Below are 27,532 nucleotides of genomic sequence, written 5' to 3'. Positions count from 1 at the left end.
TAACTTGTTGGTTGCAAATTGATTTCAGTTGCTTTATGTGGTTTGTTTGGATCACACTTGGAATTATGAATAGGATCCAACAAGTTACCAGAGTTTAGATTTGTAGTTTACTTTACTTTCAGAAACTAATGTGTTTCACCAGAGTGATAGACATTAGGACTTAAGAAAACGGACTGTTGCAAAGGAGTTAATGTTTTTCTCAGGCTATTTTCATCTCTCAAACTGTGGTATAGTCCTGGCTAGTACAAGTTAATTCTCATGTGTCCTTAACCGTAGATGAGTTTGTCCATCTGCCACATATAAATTTTCAATATGTTCCAACAAATGCCAGTGCTGCCCCGGGTACAGTGTGAGTCTCTGCAGCTGAAGGAAATTTCATCATCCCTCCTATTAAAACTTTGTCTTTAACCTGTAGTCTGCCTGCATGACACTTATTTTGCAGTGATTTTACTGCCATGAAACCACTGCATGCAGGAGCTGAAAAATATATAAACCTGTGGCTGTGGGACGGAAGAAAATAAACTTAATAGCTGCCAGTCTGTTAATTAATACTGCCCGATCTCCTGGCACCAAGGGCTGTGGTTCCCAGGCAGGAGCATGAGCTGCTTGCTGTGGTGGGCAGCCTCAGGAGCAAATCAAGACTTCCTGACTCGGGGGTAGAACTCTGTCAGTGTGACATTTAACACTTAAATGTAGCGTGTGTCGTCACTCACATCACAGGGCTGATCCCTGTGTGTTTCAGTGGCTTGTAGGGAAGGTGGTGGCTGTATCTGACCAACTTTTCTTGTCTCAAAGCACTCTGGGATTTTCAGATCTATTGAATAAAACTTTACATAGAGAAACAAGATACTAACTATCCTGACTCTCATTTAAAAAGCCCCTTTTCACCAAAGTTTCCTTTTTGTCACTGACCCTGATGTCAGAGGAGGAGCATGGCAGAGAGGAGGTAGTGAACCCTGCTGACGTCCAGCACCAGAAATAAAAGGTGTATGCAGCCAAAATATTCCACATGTCAGGAAAGACTGTGTCATGTACTTTGTGAAGTAAATGTGGTCGTCTCTATGTCACTTCTTTATATGTAGAATTATTGGACTGAATTTTTGTTTCCTTCCTTTTCTGCATTATTTGTTGCTGAATCACATACAGTGCATGATACACTGCACACAACTGGATAAGCTGAACCTTATTTTCCTCCTTTGTTAGTTCTTAGTGTTTCAAAACTTCTCCCATTCAAGAGAAGCTGAAAATCATTAGAAAAATTTTTTGGTATGCTTGAAGAGTCCATACACAGAAATATTGAGAAGAAAATTGAAAATGAGTTATGGTTTGTCACAAGTTGTGAGTAATGTGAGGGCTTATTTTTAAAAGACAATCATTTAGAAGCTATGGGTAATGAAATGCAAGTTCTGATTCTGAATGTATGATGTGATGGTATTGGCATGGCCCTTTCAGAGAAGACACTTCAGGAAAGTGTCTGCTCAGGGCTGGAGGAAAACAGTCAATGACAACTCCTTTGCTGAAGAAATTGCCCTAAATTTCTAAGGCCTCTGTTTTCTAATGGATGGAGAAGGACAACAAAAACTTTGACTGCACAGATGAATGGACTAATTGGCTGTATATCCGTAAGCTAAAGTACCTCAGTCAGTGGTTTGATGTGTTACTGTATGGTATAGAGAACCTTAGAAGTTATGCCTTGTACTTTATAATCCTTACAAGGTGATTTTATAGTAGCATAAATCTGGGTTTCTACTCAAATATGTCCAACTTTACTATTATCTTCAACACTTAACTTATGCTGATCAAACAATGCGTAGAGAGTATTGTTGAAACTACCATAAACATCATGACCTGCCATGATTTTTATGGTAGAAGACAAGTTTATGATATCTTTGCTTTTAAGGCCAGACTTAAATTAGCTTTGTTACTGTGGCTGTTCTTGCTTCATAGATTGTCTTGGACAATTTGCTTTGTGCTGTTTTCTGGCTTATGTTATTTTGTGGTTAAGGCTAACTGAATTTTGTTGTAAATAAATCATGGAGTTTTTCTAATGTACAGACACTCAGTTCTTTGCAGTGGTAGAACAATGAAGAAAAAGATTGTACTTGGTCTGTTTCAGGCTTCGTGGGAACATTTTTGCACTAATACTTCTCCATTTAATAACTTGAGTCACCTCCTGTCTCACTTAAAACTTTCTTTTTTCCTTCTTTGTGATAGATCTCTGAACAACAACTTTTTTACGTGACTTACCAGAAGTGGAGAAGAGATGGCCAGCTCAGCCCGGGAACACCTGCTCTTCGTGCGCCGTCGCAACCCTCAGCTGCGGTACACGCTGAGCCCCGAGAACCTGCAGAGCCTGGCCTCTCAGGGCACCATGCCTGAGAACATGAACTTGCAGCGTGCCAACAGCGACACCGATTTAGTGACTTCGGATAGCAGGTCTAGTTTGACAGCCAGCATGTATGAATACACCTTGGGACAGTCTCAGAACCTCATCATTTTCTGGGATATTAAGGAAGAAGTAGATCCAACTGACTGGATAGGACTTTATCACATAGGTAAGTCAGAATTGTGCTGTAATATTTCTGTGTGTTTCTTGCTATTTTGCCACTTCATATTTTCTTTTCTGGTATGTGTTCTGGCATACTACAGAATTAATCTACAGATAAAGCTGAGGTACAACTGCAGAGCATTGCCTTGGTTTCCGCTTTGCTTTTCTCCATGAAGTGAGCTATGTAATACATGAATCTAATTTATGTAGATCTGGTTCCACAGTGACCTGCTAGAAGATGACATGCATTATCCTTAAACAATAAATATGCATACAGTTTCCTGTGTTTCACCTTTGCTGGTGGCTGGCTTACAGAGTGGGAAATTTGAAGTACCATACTCATGGTGTAACTTGATGTGCTTACAGTCCAATGCTTATACATTGTCATGGACAAGTAACCTCTTATCATTTGTGAAAAGCAACATTATCATTTTTAAAAGTCTTTGATTTTGTAGCACTGAAATAGCATCAGTTCTGAAGGAGCGAAAATTTCTGTTCACAGGGAATTCTTGTAGAAGGAAATCCTCCCCCGAGATTCTTCTGTGAGGTTTCTTTGTGCTGTTCAGGCTGTTTGATAGGAGGAGCTGGAAAGAGGTCTAGGCTGGCATGCAAGGGCCTGTGGGTTGTGTGTGCATTAGCAAATAATGTAACTTCAAAGGGGTGGATCAGTAGGTCATTTGGTGCTGAGAACATCAATAATCTATCTGGGTTGTGATTTTCCTCTGTGTTGTGTTTAATCAAGGATGCAAACGTCCCTCCCTGCTTCATGTGTGGTTTTGAACTGTCCAAAGGACAGCCTTGATGTCCCTGCTAGGAAGGGAGCTGGTACGTGGAGCAGGACATGGAGTTTAGTTGCCTTCTCAGGAATCACTTCCCATGCACTAAATTTAACCAGTGCTCACTAAGTGGGACTGATGAGTTCATTCGTTCCAAAACTGTGCTGCTTCTCTGGACCTAATTACTCAGGTAGAGAGGATGCTCAATTCAAACTGCCAGAAGCAGCTATAGCAGAAACTGATGGAGACCGTTCTGACCCTGAAGTTATATCTGTGCTAGGACTTAGTGTAGTGCAATGAAACTGGCCACAGTAGGGTTTTTGAGAGATACTTGCTGTGCCACCTTTTCCCAAGATGTTCCATCTCTGCGTTTCTTAATGTTACGTTCTGTGTAGATGCTGTTTCTAGTTTTCTTTTTTTTTGGTCTGATATTTTTTCCCAACATTACCATAGTTCCACAAAGTGGACATTATTAGCTTGTGCTGTTCCAGTGCATACCTGGCTATAAAAGCTCTACTGGAGTTCCTGCATAAACTGCAGTCTCTCCTGGAACAAACTGTGGATATTCACTAACCTTTAAGCTACCTAAATGAAGTATCTCCATAATAAACAGGAATGGATCTTCCCAACAGCATTAGCAGCTGAAGTGTGATTTGTGCTGTAAAATGCACAGACTGCCAAATGAGCTGAAACATTCTAATTTAAATACATTGAGAGCTTCATCTCCATAAAGGTATAACAGTCTTTCCTGTTGTTTTTTTATGGTTCACAGCACTTCAGGATTGATATTTAATAAGCTAAAATGCAGCAACTCTGTAAAATTCTTATTGGTTCTTACTCTAGGCTGAAAGTGATTTTTATCTTATTTTCATAATTAAAAACATTTCTACATTCAGTCTATTGGGTCTCTAAAGTACAAAACAGTACTAAGTTATCACAGGGCAAGAATTCTATAAGGAACACCCAAATTTATGCCTCCTTGGCCCTAAACCCCCATTATACTACCATGTAATACCAGAGTATGTGAATGCTTTGTTGTTAAATGGTGGAAAGTCCAGAGACTTTTGTCTCCATTGCCACTTGGAATCCGTGAATGGTGGTGTGAGTTTTGTTACTGATTTAAAATAGATCTGAGCAGTCTTTCCTTTAAGTCTTGTGGTTTCATCATTCTGAATGATGAAATTGCACATTTTTTAACAACAGAGGTAAGGACATACTCACACGCTACAGACAGGTCTGATAGCATGCCTGTCTATCTTTGATGTAAGTTTTTTTGATCAGCTCTTTCAAGGTTTATGTTTTTTGATCAATTCTTTCAAAGTGTTAAAAAAACCTTTCAATTTGCATACCTTTTATAGCCACAGTTAAGGTAAGTTAAATTCCACAGGTATAATCCAGCGTTTTCAGTCCTCTTTAATAATTGTTGTGAAGTACCTCCACTTTCCACTTCCCTTTGGAAGTTGAGGACACTTCTCATTTTCTCAGGAGAGCCATGCTAGTTGGTGGATATTTTTAAGAATAAAAGCTCCATTCTCAAACGTGTTATTAAATTTTAATGTAGTTGCTTGAGGTTTTCCATGCTGGTCTTTGTTTAAAACGAAAATTATTTCATTTAAGTCTCCCCTAGGGCACAGGCTCCGGGAATTGTGTGTGGTCACTAACACAAGGCAGCCCTGGGGCTCTGCCAGCTTGCTGCTGTACCTCCAGTATTCCCCCAGGTCTTCTAGTAAGGCACCATTTTTTGAGGAGCTAGGAGCAGAAAAAGGCAAATATTGTGCTCCTGTTTTAAAACCCAAAAGCACAGTCCTGTGACTTTTTTTTTTTTTTTTTTTTTTTAAATGTTGCTTGTACAGTTATCTGTCATGCAGTCTGGATCCGTGTTTTGAGGGGAAAAAGAGGTTGTTGATTCTGTGAAGAGAAGGTGAATATTCTAAAATGAGCATCATTCTGAGCTCAGGCATTTGTACAGAGAGATTTGGCAAAGGTCTGAAGCAGTCCAGGTATATTTTCAGCTCAGCTTTCATAGAGTTACAGCCATTATAAAAGGAATTAAAAATGGAACACTGGAAGCTGTCTTGCATCTTCATTCATTAATTTACTCAATTAGCAGGTTCTCATTAGTTTTCTGTAAAGAGAAGGCAGTTCTGTGCTTCTGAATGTGGTTTTATTGCTTGCTTAGAACTGTAGTGGCTCATGAAGAATCCCACCAAAGTTCCTAATAGAAGTTTCTCTATAAGAGGCTGAGCAGAATGAACTGCACACACTCACCCAGTCGTGGACTGGTGCAGTTGGTCCTGATCACTCTCAGTAATCAGTCACTGCCTCTCCTGTTAGTGCTTTGCAGGTGATGATTGGCTTGCACTGGGGAATAGTAGATGAAGCTTTTCCTAGTACAGTACAACTTCAGTGAAGTGTTTGGCCTGCCAAATGGTTATGAGAATAAATGTTACCTTTTTTAAAATGAGAAAAGCACAAGAGGAGAAACAGAACCATCTTATTCTGAAGGACTGATTTTCTAATTTTTGTTTTTTAAGTGCGTGTGAATATTTTTGGGGACTTCTGGTCATTTTATTAAAAAATAGGAAGTAATAAATAAACAAATGCTTTGTAGAAAATACTGTATTTTATGAGACATTAGATCACAGGATACTCCTGTAGAGAAACTTTCAGTCTTTCATTTTTAAATGCAAGGAATTGAACCTAACTGAAAAATTCTACGTAGCTAAATTCATGCTCAGTTCATCTAGAATTTTGTATTTTAAAGAATGTTTTTAGATATACATGTGAGTTTGCTCACTTTAACCATACTTTTATCTTCCTCAATTTCCTCAGTTTCATCAATGTGCATGTTGAAACATGGTCTGTTTTCTTGCTGAGGGACTGCTTTGTGTGCATGTTCTTTTTCTTTCCTCGTGTTTTCCTAAGGATTACCAGCAGAAAAGTGTATGTGAGGGACACGATGTATTCTGTGAAGGCAAACATCCCTTTTCCTAGCTATTTCTGGATTGGTACTGGCTGAACTTTTAAAAGTGTCTTCTGGACAGCACTTCTGGAACAGTCTTGTCCATCAAGTTTTGTTAAAGCAGCTTTCCGTGTGAGAGGTGTGGGAATGCAGATAGCACAGCTGTGAAAGCACAGAGGGGTGTCCCACTGAGGCTGCGTGCGAGGCACAAATGTTGTTTGCGCTCTCTGGGTGAATCAGGCAGTGTTGTGTGAAACGTGAAATTGTCAAATCTGAAATGCAGGTTTATCAGTTTGGATTCAGCTTTAGGCTCTGCCTAGAATGGGCTTGTCGTTTTTTCATCAGGACTGATCATGGGGATTGTCACTTGAGAGTGACAAGACATGATGAAATTTGAAGAGGGGGCTTTTTAGTAGAGATACTGGGTCTGCACTTACTTTGAGAAGTAGAGGTAAATTTTCAGTCTTTCTGTCCTAATGAGAAGGGAGGAAGAAATCCTCTTCTCCAAAATTCTCAATTTTTAATTAGGATTTAGACTGAAAACCACCATCTTTTGAAGTTGTAGAAGACTGCAGAATTTAACAGACCTCCTCTTAGACCCATAAGGTTTTCTTGTTCAGTAGCAACCCGGCTTTTGCTTTGTGTATGCCTGTTTTAAAAATTATTGTTGTTACACGCAATATTTAATATGCTGGAGGTTGTTTTTTATTTATTTATGAGGAATCTGCATCTTGCTATGGCAGGAGTTGTCAAGCTCTGGAATCCTGTAGTGAGTAAAGCTGAGCCAAATATTGGCCCCATTTAGAATCAAAGAAGATAATGGATATACAGTTTGAAGGAACTATGAGATCCCAGTTTTCTTGCTACTGTGTTATTATAGCAACAGGCTTCCAGGACTTCCTCAGAAGGTGAGAGCTGCTCTTAACGATGAGCAGGTGGACTCTGCACTGCTTGTGGAGTGCTGAGGGAAGTTGCATCTTGATAAATGTTATGAGTTGTCATGAAGACTCATATTAAAAGAAAACAGGAAGTACAAAATATGGAATAAAAAGTCAGCAGAGAGAAGCAAACCCTATTTCTGATTAAAATAGATTATCTCCCATGGCCAAATTGCCCAGGTTGGCCTATTTTTGTCCTAATTTACAGAGTCCTATTTATGAGATGCATGCCCTCATTCTAGAGATGCTTAGCACATTTGAAATGCTGGCTATCAAAGGTCATTGTGTTTGTTTCCATTATCTGCTTTACAGAAGCTGTTTGGCTTTTTGTTATATCTGCATCAAGGATCCAAAATAGCATTATAAAACCAAACAAAACTAAAAAGAAACAACCCCCCACACACCCTGTTCCCCCCGATGTGAGGTTATATAGGGCAATTTAGATAGGCTCTGGGTTTATACTAAGCTTCCTAGGGTAATGGAGTTTGGAGCTTCTCCTTTTCAGGTCAGACAGGATTAAAAAGAAAAAAAACTTTGGTATAAACTGCCTTTAGTACACTTAAAATAGAGGCTCACATTAGACAAAGAGATTATAAAATGTTAAAATACTTTATTTCTAGAAGATTTATTTGGTTTGCATTATAGAAAACATACAAAGTAGTATCTTCATTATCTTCCAGAAAATTCTGATTGTTCACTTGATTTTTTTCCCCATCCTGTTCTGTTCTTTCCTTTTCTGTACTTCAAAACATGAGCAATACTGTTCATGTCCGTTGGCTAGTTGCTAGGCATAGAACTATTAATTTGTGGTTACTCCTTACTCTTGCTGCTGCTAAGGTCTGCAAACCACAGGCTTGAGTTTCTGTGTGGAAGAATCTTTCCCCAGCTGGTTCCATGAGAGTCTCTGGCTTTGACTTCCAGGACCCTGGCTTTGTGCTGTTTGTCATCATCCATAGTGGGTGGAAAAAGCTGCCTTGATCATTTCATTTGCTGGTGGCTTAGTAATATTTAGGGAAAGGCCACCTCTTGAGTAGGATAATGAAAAGGGGAGGCAGTCTAATATAACAACTGTATCCTACACACAGCTTCAGTGTTCTAAAAAAAAAGCATAATAAACCAAGGGTCTTCAGAAGCCTTCCCTCCAGGTACTGCATCCCAATTTTATTCTTTCAGTTCTTCCTAGGTCCTGACCCACATAACAAAGTTCCTTTTTCACCATGGAATTTGGTACTTTCTCCTCTTCACTTGTGAGCTGGTGAACTTTGTTAAAAAATCAGTGAATGGACAGCATAATACCATTTCTTTACTGCAAAAAATTAGAAGATGTGGATAGAAAGTGTTTTCTCTACGTATTTTTCATTGCATGCAGCAGATGCCTGAAAAGATACTTGTTACATTAAAATATATACATTTTATTTGTTTTAAGAAGAAAATAATTAATTCCCTGCTAAAACCCCCAAAATGTATGATCTTGTAGGATGATATATAAATTCAAGCTGTGACAGAAAAAGTCGTGCCAGAATATCCAAACTTTTGAGTTAATTGTGGTTTTTATCACTTTTTGAGATAGCGCTGACCTGAAAACCAGACATACGTAGCTGCAGGGAGGACATTTTCAGCTGTGTTGTCAGTATCTTTCCACTGCAAGAGGTTTTGGCATGACAACATTTATAATCCTTTGGATAGAAAGTGGAGTTTGCACCACCCTGCCTTTTTGAAGTGACTGTTCTAGCAGATGAGAAGATGGCAAATACAAACACTGGAAAATGAAAAACAATGTAGACCTCTGGATTTGTAATATTCCCTTTTACCATAAAACTGCCTTGTGTCAGCTTGTATTTTAATTTGTTTGGAGGAGGTTGGTTTTAAATTTTTAAAGACATTTCCAGTGCTGTTTTCTATCATGAAATCAACACACCATACAGTATTTTCAAAGTAATTTGGAAAAACAGTTATTCCAAGTTGATGATAACTGGATTGAAAAAGGAATTGCATAAATTCACCTATTGATTTTTTTTTCACGTGAAAAATAGTTTATGGATTAGTTTTGCATTGTGCATAGTGTTAGAATTCCTCCTGTACATTTTTTTTTTAAGTTCTTGGCTCCTGCATCTGCATGGATTTATCAATTTCTGTAAGAGTCTGAATTAATGGAGAAGTGTTATAAGCTAATTGTTAAATAGGATATGTTAAAGATGTGACTGGTGTAGGTAAAGCCAGTGGGACATGAGAAGATGAGACACAAACATATTAGGACTCTGAAGCTAACACTTTATTGGCAGATATGTTTAATATAATCTTTTAATATATTCTGATATTGGATATACAGGTTCTTAAATTATAACTGGAGGAGGTCAATGAAAGTGCCAGTACTGATTTTGGTAGGTCTCCTTTCCCAGCAAATCTCATCGAGATTTATCTTGCAATTTATGCTATTTGGAAGGACAGAAAAGACCCAGAGAATGGACAGATCTGAAACTTCTCTGGTACATAAAAATTTTCAGCTGGGCCAGAGTGGTACCCCAGCTCCTGCAGGATTTGCCATTTTGGCATGAAGGAGGTTCTGGTTCGGGGTGAAGATGCTGGAGCTGTGCAGTGACACTGACTGTGCCTCGCTGGCGCTCACCCTGTGGGCACAGCAGAACCTGGGATCGGCTGCACTGGCAGTGTTTCCTGTCTCCGTGCCTGCAGCAGCCAGGAGTCCATCTTACTCACTGTAATGAGCAGCCAATTTTCAGGCAAACAAATCCTCTCCTTCTGGGCTTTGTTTCCAGGTCTACTCAAATTCTCTCCAAGGAATCTGCCTCCTTTGTGCAGCAGTCATTCAGAGTTAATATCAGACCGTTTAGTCTTCCATCGTGTTTCAAGTCACTGATCCTGATACGTGTCAGTAGTCCTTGGAAGTTCATGAAAATTAGTCGGTTCAGTACCCTTGTCATTCCTGCCCTAACCTTGGGAATGAATTAATCCCTTATCTCCCAATGTGTCGTAATGGAAAAAATGAACCTACAGTTTCCATAAAGATAAGATAGTCATTCCGCATGTACTGTAGTAAGGCAAAGAGGAACAAGACAGATATCTATTCAGATACGGTGTGAACTCTCATGCTCTATTAAATGCATCCTTCCTTGAGAACTTAAACTTTATCTAATGGTCAAAATTGTACTTCATGTGACTGACTTAAATCACACTCGAGGATAATTTTCAAGAGGAAAACTGAAAGCTTGGACCTAATAGGTGTCATCTGTGAAGAGGACTAAGAACTGAATGCATTCCATGCCTTGCAAAATCAGGACCTTGATCAATGTTTTATCTGCCATAAAATGTGGAAGCACTTTCTTGTATATGAGGCAAGTTAAGCCTTAATGGGTTTGACTTTATAAAATGAAATATGTGTAGAAAAAGATTATAGTGCAGTAGTAGGCACATTTGGTTGTCACCAAGATAAATATCCAGTAATGACCTCATTAAAAAAAGAAAAAAAATTATTTCTATGTTCACTGTATTTTAATTTGTATCTAGAGTTTCATGCATGACATAGTTCAGCAGATGGTAGCCTGCAGGCTGGGGGAAAATTCAGTTTGACAAAATTTTCAACATAGATGCATCTCTCAAATTTAGCAGACTTCCAGACAGGCAGTTGCTTCCCAGGTACTGGAAAAGGATGCAGCAATCTACTAAAGTCAACAATGCGTAAGATTTTTAGGAGATATTAGTGAGGTGGTACTTAATGGGCAGGCAACAACACTTCTTTTGATGTATTCTTAAACTTGTAAATTTGAGCAATACGGTGAAAAATCCAGTTCCCTTCAAAAACCCCAAACCAAACATACCCCTGCTGTGTGTTCAGAAGTGAAATCCCAGCCATCCCACCTGACATCAGTTCCACTGCCCCAAGGGATGCGAGGAGCTGTGGCCTTTGTTGTGCACTCGTTAATCTGAGTCCATCACAAAAGGTTTGGGCTTTGGAAAGCAGTCCTCATTAGTGCACTCCTCTCCCGCTCAAGCAGTTAAATACAAATCTGTGTTTCAGATTCATGAAGGAACAGTAGATGACTGTGCTCTGTGCTGGCTGAGCAGCGCTAAGCTGGCAGAGCATTTACTCTCCCAAGAATACAAACAGCTCTGGGCCAGTGTAGCATCTCAGAGGGGTTGAGGGACAGCAGCAGGGTTTACCTGCAGGAGTGTGGAACCAGGAGCGGGAGGGACACTCCAGGCAGTAGTTTGCCACTGGACCTGCTCAGCTGCAATGTGCAGCAGTGACCCCAGCAGAGAGGCTGTGATGGGATGAGATCTGTAGGCTGCTGTAAAGGGAGTGTGAGTCTGACTGCACTGTTTGCAATTACTTATTTATGTCTGGATTTGCTGGGAGTAGCTGAGTTGGTGAGCCTTTGTTTTTGGTTGCATTCAATTCTAGGTTCTGTTCGTTGCCTGAAGAGTCCCAGGGAATTAATGCTTTTTAAAAACACTCTCCTGGAAAAGGAGAAGAAATAATGGAAATATCATATGTAGGTTCTTTCAAGATAATTACTCAAGTTAATAAAACTCCCTTGCCCTCATTGGTCTACAGTTTTGTGTTCTTTTTTGCTATTGCATGTTAACACCATGCAAGAGAGTGCTTTTTTATTTCAGAGATTTTATGCTAAAAAGATAAATAAGCAAAATCGTTATCTCCTTTCTTGACTTCTGATGATGCTTTTTGGCACTGGTTAAAATGATACTGCATCTAAAGAGCTGCAAAATGACCTTTGTGTTTCTTCTGTCTTTAGTCTCATCCACTTTAATCTGCAGAGCTGTTTAGTACTTATCATAAGCAGTGTTTGGCTTCATTTCTCTCATCTTCATGATATCAGCTTAAATATTTGAGATGAGAAATAACTATATTGGCATTCTTTTTGTTGAAGAGGTAAATCTTAACTGTGATGTAGTCATCCATCTCACTACAAAACTACTAAAGCCTAAATGTGAGAAAAATGATCTGGCAATATATGGGGGAAAAAAAAATCATTCCTATTACTCTGAATGTGACAGGATGGTGCTTAAGACAAGTTAGCAGTTTTTCTGGTTATTACTTGAAAACTCTGTTTATACCACCAGTGCATTACTCAGAAGTTAATTTATCTTGGAAATAGTCTTCAGCTGAAATAGACTGCAAATTTGTGAGTGATCTTCCAACCTCCTTTCCCTCCTCTTCTCCATCTATATACTGCATGTCATGTGATGAAGAATAGGTTATAAGATGCTATTTTTTAGATAATGTCCTTTTGCTTAGGACTGCTCTGCAGTTAAATGTAGTAAATCAAGACTTTGTCTTAAAATTCCATTAAAATTTCAAAGGAAAACTGTGTTGTGTTTAGCTAGAGCAGGAACTCTACCAGTTACTTTGAGGTGGCTTATTTGATAGGCAAGAGTATTTCCTAGTGCCTTGAGACATTGATACATTGCTGGAAAGGCCTGAAGGTAATGAGTCTGTGATGAGGTAATTCAGTGGTGTGTTACTCATCTCACTGAAAAGGCTCTCCTGGATCTGTGGTTTGACCATGGACTCTGTGCCTCTAGGGGTAAGCACCAGGGTCTGAAAGCTCTCATGAAGCACACAGGCAGCAGTGTTTTTAATATAAGTAGAGGGGAGATCCACTGAACTATTTCAGGGAAGGTTTTTTGTTTTTGCAGGGAGAAAACAAACTTAGGAAAACCACTTCCTGATTAGCCATAGTAAGTTGCTTTTAAAGTGGGTGTAAGGAGAGTTACGATGATGGGAAACAAACATTGTGTTTCACAGAAAATATTTCAGGTTCTTTAGAACTCCTTCCTGCTCGTTTCTTTAGAAATCCAAGACTGACTTATCTTATTGTGTGTGTATATTGGATGAATTTCTTCCAGGATGTGTTGGCTCATTTCCTTGAGTACTTCTAAATTTTCTGAATTTTTTTCAGTCACAACAGATAGCTCAAAAAGCTTTAAGGAAATGAGTCAACCTCCTGAAATAAATTGCTTACTGAATAGAGGATACTGTGTTCGACATCACAGACGCCCTTGATAGTTCTGTGGATACTAATTAACAGATAGTCTCTGAAAATCTGTTATGTGTGCTCCATGTTCCAAAAGAATTTGGGAGACAAATATCCCCAGTGAGCACCTGAGCTTTCCTGTTAGGAATGTGGGCATGCGTCTGGAATGACAGGTGAGAGGTGCAGACACGGAGGTGACAGGCAGGCTCTCTAATGCAAAATTAAGGATGTTGTTGAACTTAAGTGTAAATTAATAGGAGTAATGTAAAGGTGCTGACCTGAGGACTACGAAGCTTTCGTAAAACAACACTGAAATCTGAAGGCTGCACAGGTGAAGTGCTGTGATCCTTACTTTATTCCTCACAAGCAATTTACATTCTGGTTCCAGGAGCCCTTGCTGTGGGTGTGCTGAGTGTCCTGCAGGTGCCCAAAGCAGGTGAGGTTGTTCTGTGAGGAAGGGCCCAGTGCTTGGCCATGTTCCCTTTGGGTTGCAGGAATCCCAGCAGGGAGTTTCCTTGCTTGGGGCTTTGCTGAGTCACTCTGCTTGCAACTGACTGCAGTCTTATATAGTTAGATTAAAAATAAGTAAGAGGACACCATTTTAGTAACATATCTGTCTTATACAGTAGGTAGGCACAGGATTCGGGATTTTCTTTGCTCCCCAAGGATTACTCATCAACTCAGGAACAGAAATGAGAAAGCCAGCACCAAACACCATGATCTGGGATTTTCTCTCTGATGAGCCTAACTAAAAGTAAAACCAGATGGCCCTTAATATTTAAAAAGTTTGACGTCTGGATCTGGATCTGAACTTTGAACTCTGAGGCAGCAAGTAATAAGCCAGCTTGCCCTGCTTTGGTGCATTACACAGAAAGTCCCTGATGCAGGCAATAAATACCACGTCTCTAAACAGAGCTGACGTGCATCTCCAGACAGGCGACATGCACTGTCAGGCACTCGAGGGAAATCTGAATACATGCACGCCACAGCAGAGAGAAGAAAGCCTGGAACATCTGCTAAGGAGTTGACCCTGTTGGTGTGTAAAGTGTCTTAAAACAGTGAGAGTTGCATAAAAGCAGGTACAAAATACAAATCCAGCTGCAGTGGAAGGAGACAGAATAAGGTGTAGGGCTCTGTCTCTGGTTTTGTGGTTGCTGTCAGTGATTGTTGCCTGTAATTTGCAGTTGTGAACAATTAACTTGCTACATTTCTCTTGTTGGAGCATAAGTGTTGGCCGTGGTCGTTTGGTACTGTGATCTGTAAGCTTTTTACTACAGCCTTTAGGAGTGAAGTAGCAGTATGTGTAGGCAAAAGGACTGAATAGTCATGGTTTATTAAAAACCAAACAAAAGCATTGTATCAATAGAAGCCTCCCTGTTGAAGAATCTGAATAAATTATTGATTGATTTGGCAGGAATGCAGGAAAGAAAAACAATGCTTGACACAAGATTGGCTAGGAGGTCAGCATAGCTACCTGTTTGCAGCTCCAGCTTGAGCACAGGGGATGGTATATCCCAAGTGTGATAGAGAAAATCAGGAAAAATAGATAGCTAAAAACATCAGGACAAACTCCTGGCTCATTGTGACAAAATCGGTTTGGTGGTCTCAGCAAAGAACCAATTAAAAACTTGTGAATGTCTGTCAAAGAAGCCCCAGGCTGCCGTCCAAGGCAACCTGAATCAGGTCAGGGACAGTGCAAGAATGCAGGCACTGAGACAGCAGTGAGCACATTATATTTCCTCCATCTGTATACCTTGCAAAAATAGCATCTTTGAAAATGGTATGTGCAAATTTGGAATGTGCTGTGCTCCTGATCTATTTCTGGATTATCCAGTATCTGCTTAAAGATTAATTCAGTGTGTAAGCACGCTATACTGTTTGGTGGACAGGACTGAGGAAAACATGATGTGCTTCTGAAAAGTGAACTGGGTCAGACTTCAGTCATATGCTTGTCCAAAGAACCTGTTCTCCTGGTGACTACAGTGTTTTCCCTAATTGTTCTGTTAAATTCTGCAGTGTCAGCATGCTAGTGCCAGATCCCCAAATGGGGCAGTCTGTGTTTGCAAGTAATCAGTGACACACAATATAAAATTATGCAAAAATGCAGAAACCACAACTTGGCTGAAAATTATGCCCCAGGGACTTGGTTCACAAATATTAGCAAGCTTTACAGCTCACTGTACCAACCTGTGGCTAGTTAGGTGGGATATAACTAATCTGAATGGATTTTGTTTGCAGTTTTACATTCAAACCCATAGATATCTGCTGTTTTTGTATATTGCTTGCCTGCTTGGATTTATGCTACCATGCTGAGTAGTCCTGGCTATGCTCACTGGAACAATGTATGTCTTTGGAAACATTTAGAGTATTTTATTTCAGATGCAACATTAGTAGGAAATGCTTAGAAAAGATATTTGCTTTGTATAGGTTTTTGCACTTCAGAATGAACTCAGATTCTTGGATCATTTATTCTTTTTGTTGGTCACTTTTACATTTGGGTTAAATTACTGAGACATTGAAGCATGACAAAAGGATATTGTCAAAATTATAATATTTTCTGTATTCCAAACCAGGAAGCTCCCTGACTTTCTAATAAATTCCCTAAGAAACCTATTACTGTCAAATGACAATAGACTAGTTTGCATTCCTGCTTAAACAACTCATAATATTGAAGATAAACTTAAAAACAACATCTGCTAAGGGAATATTAAATCCCACAAGATCCTTAAGTGATGTGTGCTGCAGAGACACAGAATAGAATGTTTTGTGACAAGTTTCAGAAACCAGAAGAATCTCTAAAAGGCAGTGAGTAATCGCTTGAAACTGGCAAAGAATTTTTTTTCCCTTAAAAAATATTTTTGGGAATGGACTTGAACACTGAAAGTGAAATACCAGCTAATATTGTTACTGTCAGGAGGTTGGAACAGGCTAAGAATATTTTTGATCAATGTCAGAGACTGTAAGCAATAATCAAGTGCAATCAAAGGTGAAGCTGAGGAATCAAAAGGCTGTGCTTTCAGTGACGAATCAGTTCTCTCCACCCAGTGTTGAAGGATGCCACTTTGCTGAAAATTCAGATATCTGTGTCATCGTAATAGGTCCAGGGTTCAAACCATCAACCATTTGAGAATGCAACATCCAAACTAACCTCCTGGATCTGTAGATGTCAGCTGTTGTATGTAGGAAAAGTTTTTTCTGTGTATCTGATCTGTTCTGTGGGTGTACTGCTTCTTGTTTTAGCCTTCATTCTTAGCAATAAATAGCACTTTCACACACTCACACACCAAAAAAAGAAACAAGTCTAAGTAAACACCAAGTAAAACAAGGACTTAAAATACAAAAGTGTTTGAGGGTTAAATGAACCTCCTCAGGACTCTTGGGGAGTTGTTTGGCACCTACTTTGCTCTTTGCTGGTTCATTCCAGGAAAGGAAGGAGAACTGTGGGGAAAGCTGAAGGTGGGACTTAGTATCAGAAACTAAATGAGAACATCCAACTAGCTGGCCATAAAAGCAGCTGGTGGATTGCTGTGTGCAAGGGCTAGGTCAGCTTTTTGAGTGATGCTGGCTCTGTAATTCAAAATGGTTTGTGCTTGGAGTTTAACACCCTTGCTAATGATCAAATAATCTTCCCCCCCCCTTTTTTTTTTATATGTCTGACAGAAAGCTTTCAGTAATTCTGGTAAAAACTTTCAGCGGCAAAAGCTACTTGTTAGAACTGCTGGAGCGTGTACATATGTGGGCAGTTAAAACACTTAATTCGCTTTCGTGGTTACAGTCGTTCTCCTTCGTGGCCATGAGCATAAGAAACCATCTGGCAAGGGAGCGCCTCCTCCTCATCATCACACGTCTGAGAGATTCCCACAAATGAGATTGCAGCTCATTAGGATACATTATGCCCTTACAGGGATTTGAGAAGAAATACATACCTTTAATCTCTTGCGCTTTCATCTGAGTTGCATGTTTCTGTTCTCCTCTAGAAAAGAAATACATTTACTGAGCTTAGCCTTTTGATTGCATATATACATTGAAGATTTTTTTTCTGCAGTTTATTCAGAATTATTATAAATAACTAATGAATTATTCGGGCCTGCAGCTATTTCATTGAAAGTTGTGACGTGATTGGAGGGTTAGAAGTGTGACCCCTTGCTGAAGGATACTGCTCTTGTGTTGATGGCTTCCTTTATTTTGACAGGTGAAGGTGATGAAGTTACTTTTGGGGTGTAGCTGCTTATGGTTGGTTGATATTAGTCTGTATCTCTGAAGGACCTGGAAGGTCTTGTTGGTCAAAACGTTGGGCATAGAGAAGTGACTGATCTGAAGTGACTGAATATTTTCTAGCATTTGTAAAATGTAAATATTTCTGCCAGTAATGGGCCTGTTAGAATATGAATGGGAAAAGAGCATATCGGGTGGATAATGCACCAGTGAATTCAGGTCAGTTTTTGTAGAAGATAATTGCAGAAATGGAGGGATTTGTGTCACTTGAGTAAGTTGGAATGAGGTTTTCAAATTATTGATGTAATGAGTAACAAGTTTGGCTTTTCACCAATTTTGAGGATCATCTGTCAGGTGAGTTTTTTGAATTGATAAATTTATTAACCTAAAGGCTGTGTAACTTAAATTATAGATGCTTACAATTTATCATCACCTCTTTTTTAGGACCAGGGGATGAAAAGGGTGAATAAGCATGATACTTGTCAAAAAGTGGTGGCAAAATATATGTGAATTTATAAAGTACTCACGTATCATTATTAAGTTGTAGGGCAGGGGAAACAGGACAGCTGCTAATAATTAGACATGGAATGGCTCTTGTTAATTAGGGCAAGAAGTTTTGTAGTTCATTGGATAAGTAGTAACAGGTTTGATACTTCCCTTAGCTACTTCTTAGGGAGCCCATCTTACCACTGGCTGGGTTTCACATAGTAGTGTGCCATTGTTACTACAAACCCTGTATAAAAAGGATAGTTTCTTCTGCTGTATGAAAAGCTGGAGGAAAAATGAGCAGAAGGATGAGCAAAAAAGGAAAGCAGGAAACTAGATAATGTTCTGTGCAAACCTACAGATCAATAACAGTAAATATGCTTGTGATGAATTTTATGCTGTTTCATGGGTAGCCAACATGAGGCATATTGCAAAATGCTGTCTGGAAATAAAGGTGAGTACTCAAGCTGAATGTTTCAGTCATACACAGTTGCCAAGTACTTGTTTCCTATCTGATTTTAAAATTTCATAAATATAAACAGAACAAAGGACACTTGGCAACTGTTTCAAAATACAGATTTAAAATAACCTGCACGTGATTTTGAAATCTCTTCTAGCCTATTGTGCTTTTGCTACATGTGCATTGCAGTGATGTGTTTGGTGTTTAAAGGGCAGATGTACATTTCATAACACTTCAAAATGGTGTTTAGGTTTTAGATTTGCAAACAACAACAGAAAAGTAAAAATAGAACACAGTCATCAATTCTATTTTAAGTCTTCTTAGTTATGGCAATTGTGTGTGCTGACAGTTCCACAAGAAAAACCTCTTTTTGAGGTATAAGTCATTTACAGAAGATCTACTTGTGGAATAAATTGCACTTAAGATTAGTTTATGAGCTAATAATGGCTCTCAGATGAGCCCATATTTTACTGAAATTAAACCCAGAAGAGATCATTACATCATTCACTATAATCTACTGTGTATTACAGGCCACTCACTCAGTGTTGTACAAATTTCCCCCCTCCAGAATATCCCCACTCTGAGAAGATGAAAATGTGACCACTGCCAGAGAGCAGCAGCAGTCTGAATGGGAATAATGTTCTGATTGCAGGGCAGGAATTGCTCCAAGTACGTTTTGAGGCTGAGAAGGAAGGGAAGAAGGATGGCTATAACCATATGGCCTTTCCTGAAGTGGTTTCTACTGTTTCCACTTGAGAAATGTTTGACCAGAAAAAAACAAACACCAAGCAAAACTGCCAGTTTCTCTGGGACCTTTCTGCACTGGGTGCCTGCATACAGGACCAGGTGTTTGATGGTTAATAAATAAACCAGCATGAAGGCCACAGAATAAATGACCCCTCACTTTTTCTGCTGCCTGTAGGATTACATGTGATGTCTATGAAGACAGCCACAGCAGAGAAAGCCCTCTCTGTAAGTGCAGCTGTGCTAGTAGCAAAACTGTGCTTTTGTTGGTAACGTTTATTTACCAACAGAATTTCCCGGGGGCAGGATAAGCTGTGTAGACAAGAGCATGGCTTTGCTGGTATCATGTCTCCCACAGCAGGAATACTTTATTATACTTTTGAGTTTTTCTGGCAAAGATTTGTGATGGGAATGTGGTCACAGATAAAAGTGCATGCCCTTTATCCTTGGAAGCTGCAATCCTCTTCTGCACGCAGCTAAAGCAAGCTCAGCAGCTTGTGTGCTGCCAGCAAACAAGTGCTTATCTGACACCATATAAGGCTGCGGCTGAGGAGGAAAATGATGAAAAACATTCCACAATTAACTTAGACTGGCAGATTTATTATGGCACAGAAAAGCTTAGATAGAGATTTGTTTCTTTTTTGCTCTTTTAGTTTAGCTCTCATTTACCCCCACAATAAACTTTTAAGGTTAATTAGGAAAAAATGGCTTGTGTTTCTAGATATTCTAAACAGTGCTGTCCCAGAATAACAAGATTTTAGGATATTGGTGCACACGGGGTTTGTTGTTGTTGAGTTTGGTTTTGGGTTTTTTCCCCTTGGACATGCTACTGCTGAAAACAAGAGAAACACCTTTAGGATACAGGAATGTGGGGGTGTCAGGATGTGTTTAGGGACACAGGGGGGAACAGGATATAACAGTGAGGAGCATATTGAGAAGGAATTATGGTTGTGAAGATGAGTTTATCTGAGTTTTAACAAGATGTGAGATGCAGTGGAGTGCTTAAAAAAAAAAAAAAAGGAAATGATGCTACAGGAGAGAGACAGGCTTCTCTTTTCCTTAGTATATTGCTTGCATCTTTGCTGTCCTCGTATCCTCTCATCTTTATAACAGTTATTGTAGTACCTTAGAATATCGGTATAGTCCAACTTTGGTAGTTATTGGTGGCCTAAATCTGAATTTCTGAACTGTTCCCTGCCGGGTGGCCACTGCTTTTGGCAGTCTCCATTTTCTGCAGACATCACTTACCCCAAACCATCAGCAGCTGAGATGATTGTGAGTTGATAGGAGAGGTGGTGCAGCTTTTGCCTCAGCTCTGTGCTGCTTCTTTCAGGAAGAGGTTGAAGCACTCCCTGTGCCATATTCCTCCCCACATACAGCCTGCTGAACCTCAAGAATTAAATGGTAGGTGATTTATAAGCATTTTGCAAAGATGTTTGGAGTCTTCTGCAATACCATTCAGCATCTAATAGCCTTTGTGTCTAGGGGTGTGCAGTACCATCTGTCAGAATTTATTCAGTGTCATTCTCTAGCTTAATTTTTGATCTAACATTTCTGCCTTTCCTGTAGTATCCAGTCTTTAGCAGTGCAGGAACAGCCAAGCATTGTGTCTGTGTGCTGTGCAGGATGTGGTTTCCAGGTGAGCCGGGTCAGCTGGCAGGTGGCTCATGATGCACAAGGCATTTGTGCCGTGGGGCTGGCACATGTGTGAAACCTGAACTGTAGATGGGAATGAAGTGCACATCGTTTCTGAAGAAGGATTAATAAGATTTTCAGGAAAGAGGTTAAGCTTGAGGTCATTTCCTTCCTCTTGTTACGCTTTTGAATTTCTGCCAGTAAGATGGGTGAAAGGACTTATTTTTGTCTTTGAATGCTTTGAATTTCAATGATGCCTTTACTTTGAATACAGAGAAGTGGAATTCCACTTTATTCCTGCCATTGTACTGTCATATGTCTGAAAAATTGAGTTGTATTTTTTTTTCAGTATCTTTGCGTCTTGGCACTCTGGTTAACTAATCCTTTGAGCTGCTGCTGTGCTCTGAAATATCACATTGTGTGAGGGCATATGGAGATGCTCTGATCCCCATGCTGAAGTGTTAGTGTACATAAAGAAGGAATCAAAATGTGGTTGTATAATTCTTGGAAAAGAAGGAAATGGCCAGTGTCAGAATATAGGCTGTGGATGAAAATGAGAGCAAGGATTTTCCCACTCTATTAAGTAAGTTTCAATAGCTAAAAGGTTTCATAGTTTAGTGTTTGGATGGGGTGTATGGTATGGTTTCTGTGCTCTGCTTCTGCAGCTGAAGTGGGAGTGAAGTGTTAGAGAAGTTGATGTTATTCCTGGCCATCCTGTCAGTCATAACTAGAAAAATTAATAATGGCTCTTGCTGCCTAAAGCAATAGAGTGCAATAAAAGTCAGCAACATATTAATGCACATAGTGAGTCATGGGGGCACACAAGGGAATGCAAGTAGAGTCTTTCTGCTTCTTGCCCACAGCTCAGGGGCAGCCAGTGGAGGTACATAAACCTTAAATTTGGTTGTGCAATAGGAAAAACTGCTGCTGTGCCATGAGGAACAAACACCTCTTTGCTTTTCTGACCATGAGTCATGATTATAGGTGATGATGATCCTCCACTGCTAATACAGCAGGACTGTGCCCCAGAAGGCTGAAATCTGTGTCCAGGCTGGAATTGAGAGTGTTGCCCAGCACCCTCTGGCAGTCCACGATTACCTTCAGGAAGAGCTGCCACAGCAGCTTCTCTCCTGTATGAGGCTGTAAGAGCATCTCTGGTACCTTTTTCTGCCTCTTTTCTCCTCTTGCCTATCTCAGTTGAAGACTTGTGTCTTGTATTTCCAATACTTTCCAAGTTTTTTCCAAAGTGTCCTGAAGGGTAAAAAGAACTGTGATAGTAGGATCTTGTAGCTGCTTAGGGAGTTTTAAACACTGTCCAAGAATTTCATTCTTAACTTTTTTGGGGTTGGTCTGTTGGTATTCAAGGGAGAAATGTTTCCAGACGTTTGGTACACAGCAGTGTATTAGATTTCTCTTACAGTGTTCCAGTTCTGGTGTTCTTTCGCCTTCTGTCCTTTGAAGATACAATTCCTAGAGGTGCTCATGCAAGCACAAAGCAATACATTAGCTTTCATCTCCTCGTTAGCTAAGAATCCATCTTAATTTATTTGACTGGAAGCGTTTTTGAAACATCTTCAAGCTGAGTAAGAACAGATACTCCTGTAAGAGGTGGAAGGGGTTTTTTTACTGGGCTTTTTTTTTTTTTTTTTAGTCTGAGTATTACTAGGAAAACCAATATTTGCTTTGAGAGCCTGAACCTACAGCTCCACGACTGTGCAATTTCATGAAATATGGGCTGTGAAAGATTTGATCTCAGACTATGGACCAGATTGCAGATTCCTTTAGTAGCCCTTTTTGTTCTTGAGGCGCTGGGACTGCTTTGGCTTGGTTTGGGTCCTTGCCACAGGCTGAAGGAGTTTTAGGTCAGCTGAAGTTGTAGTTCCACCAGGAGGCTGTTGAGGAGTCAGAGCATCTGGGGGAATAGAGGCTTGTCCAGGCTTCTGCCCTGAGGTGGCATTTACCACCCTGAAAGGGGAGAAGTGGTAATGGAAGCTCTCTGCCACCTGCTTGTCCTCCTGCCCAGGAGTGCCCTGTGCAGAGCTACCCAGGGTTTAAGGCAACTCCATCCCAGCCAGACATCATGGAGCAGTCCCCTCTTCCCTGAAATAACTGGATTTGTGGGGAAGTCATGCGGGAGAGCGAAATCCTGTGTAAACAAAAGCCAGCACTTCCAGTGAGCTCCTGCTGTGCTCGTTGCTGTGGCTGCCTTGCCGTCATTTCTAGGATTTAAGGATCCTCCTGTTTACATCAGCCCGCCCGTGCTGCGGGGCTGTGGCCACGCTGAGGAATCCTCTCATGGACAAGGCAAGGAAGGAAGTGGAGGGAGGATGGGGCTTTGGCATCCTGTACCCTTGGGAGGGGAGTGGCTGCAAATAGCAGAGCTTGAAGGACGTAATACCTTATGTGTTTTAGCACGGGCTGCTTGAACCCAGAGAAAGCCTTGAATAAAGGAGAAGAGGCAGGCGATTGTGTGCAACTGCTCCAAACTGCCGCAGAGTTTGAGAACATCCTTCTAAAAGCCTTTCCTTCAAATGACAGGAGGAAAGGAGAGGACAGACGTGTCTCGTGGAGCTGAGATTATGCAACAGTGCTAACACAGAGCTAAAGCCTCCAAACTTGAGCTGCACAGGCTGGGTCCAGAAGGCAACTTCTGTGGAAAACACTGGTTGTGATTGGGAACGAGGATGCTGTTCTCAGTATCTGTCCTGTAAAACGTACTGGGTTTTATTCTTCAGTTTGTTAATTTGGCTCTGATGGAGGAATGCAGTTTAGGATCCACAGGCATCCTTTGGAATGGCCAGGTAAGGCTAGAAGATGCAACTAAGTGTTGATCCTTAATTTCAGCAATGGTGCAATCCGTCATGAGAAATATTTTGGTTCCACCAGATAACCTGTGTTCACAGGCTGAGGTGGGGAATTCTGAAAATCAGAGAAACAAACTCTGGCTTAGTGGGTTAATATTTGTTTATATGGTACTAAATGATGCCTAGTGTATTTTAAATGGATTGACATAATGTGATTTATTATAGTAATCGCTTGCTGTAGAAACCCTTGAACCTGTTAATTTGTGTATTGACTTTCTAGAAAAGGAGTGAGGCCTCAGGTGATAAAATTGATCTTCTCCTTAGAATGTGTCCTGATATAGTTTCCAGTTGCTTTTTAAAATATTTTGGGTATAAGGAAGAAATATGTTTAGTTCATTAGGTCAGTAAACACTGTGCTACTTCTTTATTGATCACCCATGGATTTCTCTTTCTAGTATTTCTAGAATTCAAATTATTAGAGGTTACCAAAGTGAAAATATTGCACAAAAGTTAGCATTGCATACTTTCCCAGTCATTTGCTCAAAATCCACTGTACATATTCTGTGGAATGTTCTTGTTAGTCTTACATTTTGGTCACAGTCTGTTTTACTGCTTGGAAGTCTGTGCTCACGCTGAAAAGCAGAGTGCAGTTGTGATTGAGGTCTTTGGAAGTAATGCAGTAAAATGCATGTAAACTAGTTTTTTGTTTTACATTGGAAATACCATCCTAGAGATCTCCTGATGGTTGGCTCAAAATCACGTTCAGAAATATTCTCCAGTGCAGATTAACCACAAACTTGTTACTTTTAAAGACTAAGTGAAATGATGGAGTAAAATAGGTAGGGAAGTGACCCTTCTTGGATGTTTATGAGAGGAACTGATGGCAGATCCACAGATCTCAGCCTCAGACAAAACTAGATGTAGCCTTGCTATTCTTCAGCCTTCGAGCACTGCTGATCCTCATTGTAAGAGAACACCTGCCAAGAAAAAGAAATGATAGTGATGCTTTAAAAGCTTAGTACCAATACTCCTCTTAATAACTGAATGCATTGCATACACCATCTTCAGTGCCCAAAATTTATGTGAAAGCAGTTAGCATTCTGACAATATGAACTTAATTTAAAATTTTAAATTGAAACTGAACAATACAAACATTTCAAAAGATTTTGCGTAAAGCATCTTCCAGAAAGGGATGGAAACGTGGGGATTGGGATGTAAATCCCAAAGGAGGATAAGAGAATTATGCAGGGATACAATAGTGTTACCAACGTGATTGATCTTTTCTGAGCTAAGCTGCATGGATTTTTCAAGAGCTGTGAGTTAGCGTACCCATATATGGTAGTGAAAGATGAAATTTGTTAAGTTGTATATAATTAAAGCTGACAACCAGAATCTATTAACATCACCTTTGCTCTGGTATGAGCATCTTTATAAATGTGTTAAAGAGTAAAGAGATCAGAATGCAGAAGTTTGAACCTCTTAGACTGCTATTGCGATCTTTGCTTATTGCAGTGGAAGAAACTTAAATCAGTGATGTTTCCACACCAGGAATTTGTGACTTCTATAATGTTTTGGTATTTTGAAGACTAAAAATCAGTTGTGTTGATGGAAGCAACCCTTTTATCACAAAACCTAACACTACTGGTGACAGAAACTGGGACTAGAAGATGAGTGTTGGTTTGCCTGTGACTGGTCTCTCCACTGGGATTGTAAGGCTAGTATCAGATAATTAATCACTAATGGTTCCTCTTTATCTGTCTTATAAAAGACTGCATCTTATTTATTTATTTATTTATTTGTTGCTTTAATCTATGCAAGATGGCTCTGCGAGGTGATGGAGTTCAGGTAGTATATTCTTTTTTCCTAAGACAGAAATAATGAAAGGTGTAAGACACAAAGAACAAAATGTGAACTCCTCAGAAGCCTTCTGACCCCTGATGTCAGACACTGGCTTAGCACGGCTTCCAACACTTCGTAACATCCTTGTGCAAAACCAGGAGCAGCAGCTGATAAAACACGATTGTGCAGCCAGACAGTCTGGAGAAATGGGCAAACAAGAGTCACCCCTGACACTGGGATGGGCTGGGGGCTGACTGTCTGCAAATCAGCTTTGCAGAAAAAGACCTGAAGGTCCTGGAGGACAAGTTGATGAGGAAGATCCAACAGTGTGCCAGTGCTGCTTTTCTTAATTCCAGGTTTGGCTGATTGTTTAGTAGTTAAATAAAGAAAACATTGTTACTCAGAACGTTTTTGCTTTACAGTGATTTCAAGGAGCATTACGCAGAGCGAAATTCCACACAATGATACATTTATTATTACCCACTTTCTGTTGTAGAACATTATCTCATATACTCTGATTTGTACAGGGGTTGCAGCTCTGAGAAGTTCTGTTCTGTGATATGGCTAAGAATTACTGAAGATAGAGAGAAACTGCATCTTGCATTGTTTTATTTCTTTCAGAAGTGTAGCCTCACTGGACAAGATACTGATGCAGTAAGACAGTATTTTGTTGCATATTTTATGTTCTGGGAAGGGATATTTATATCTCCTCTTTGGCCCAGATTCTGGAACAGCCGCCAGTTTCACAAACAGCAACAATTATGTGCTAAAAGGAGAATAGAACTGCTTAGAATTGAAGTTCCCTATGGAATATATATATGAAGAGAGAGAGAGAGTGTGTGTGTGTGCATGTATGTTTGGGGGAAGAGAAGAAATGAGGGGGTGAAAATTCTGATGTTCTTCTTCATGCTCTTAAGCACTTCCTTTTTTTGGTCAATATTTTTATCATTATTGTGTACTTCGGTGTTTTCATGCCATGTGGTTTTTTTCCTGTTCAATTTTTCCTTTTAAAATCCATGAACTGATGTTTGAAGTTATTTTTCCATATGCATTAGGAATGTTATTTTTCCCCTATGTGAATAACATCACAAAAGTAGAAAAAGCCCATCTGTTTCAGAAGAAAGTCAAAGCTGACCAAAATAAATTCTGTAATTTGAGTCGATTGCTGACAGGCAGTGGTCTGTTAGCATTTTCCATCCCTCTGTCTCCACCACCTTCTGTTGCAGTGGCAGTGTGCCTGTGGGCAGAGTATCAATGATTTAGTTTTCATTGCTGCAAAGGAGTCCATTCCTTCTTGAAAGGGCTGGAAATGCAGGCACTTCCGTAAATGCGGGATTTTATTAAATGAAGTGAAAGAGAGTGTTCTGCATTCTTGTAACTACCAGCTTGGAATTTGAGTCTCAGTTCATGGAGGACTTTTTTTGAAGCTCACTAATATCCCTGTAAAAAACTGTCATTGACTATGCTTTGTGACTGATTTAAAAAACAAAGAACAGTTGCTTGTGCCTTTTTGCTGGAAATCTCACCAATAAAGGCATTGTTCATTGCTTCAGGCTTTGTTCATTTGTTGAACAAGATAAGAATATAAAAACTCATGCTTATGGTTATAATATACCAAATACCTGTCCTTCTGCTTAGAATTATGAACAGACTCTTCTCCAGCTGATTAAATACAGAAATTCAGAACTAGAGCATGTTAGGTGAGATGTTTATACTGTCAGGAATACATCTTCATTTACTTAGATGAAATGAGAATGCTGAGTAGTTTAAAACTCTGTGTTTCAGATAACTGGAATTTTTAAAGGAACTGCTCACTTTCAGTAGTGATATTTTGCACAACCAAGTTTATATGGTGGACCAGAACATCACTAGTGTAGTGTTGCTGGAAGGTAAGCTGTATCTCATGGCTTCCCAGTGTTCTGTCTGGAAGATAATAGGGGGCTTGGGATAGAAAGACACAATAAAAAAGTGAATAGATTCATCAAGAGTGTATTCTTTTGGTTAATGTGTCGTTGCAAACCACATAGAAATTTTTTTATAATGCCTGTGGGATGATTTACAGGCTGCACATTCAGTGCTTCTCTTTATACAGCTTTGAAAAAAAACCCCAACAA

General features: G+C 39.8%; 1 protein-coding gene across 2 annotated transcripts in view; it reads left to right on the top strand.

The window, feature by feature from the left end:
• Nucleotides 1-27,532, top strand: part of HECW2 (HECT, C2 and WW domain containing E3 ubiquitin protein ligase 2) — a 144,969-nt gene that overhangs the window by 44,051 nt on the left and 73,386 nt on the right. The window contains exon 2 of one of the 2 annotated variants that reach the window (XM_066189600.1): nucleotides 2,215-2,555. In XM_066189600.1, the coding sequence (XP_066045697.1) occupies nucleotides 2,264-2,555 (292 nt within the window). In that variant the 5' untranslated portion in view covers nucleotides 2,215-2,263. Of the gene's footprint in view, nucleotides 1-2,214; nucleotides 2,556-23,290; nucleotides 23,577-27,532 lie in introns of those variants that run through there. The other variant, XM_066189601.1, reaches the window with a different exon arrangement.

Source organism: Chamaea fasciata, unplaced genomic scaffold (assembly GCF_029207755.1).
Source record: "Chamaea fasciata isolate MVZ Bird 193981 ecotype frontalis unplaced genomic scaffold, bChaFas1.0.hap1 SCAF_8, whole genome shotgun sequence".
Lineage (NCBI taxonomy): Eukaryota > Metazoa > Chordata > Aves > Passeriformes > Sylviidae > Chamaea > Chamaea fasciata.
Note: the sequence above shows the minus strand (reverse complement) of the source record. Positions and strands in the feature narration are given on the sequence as shown.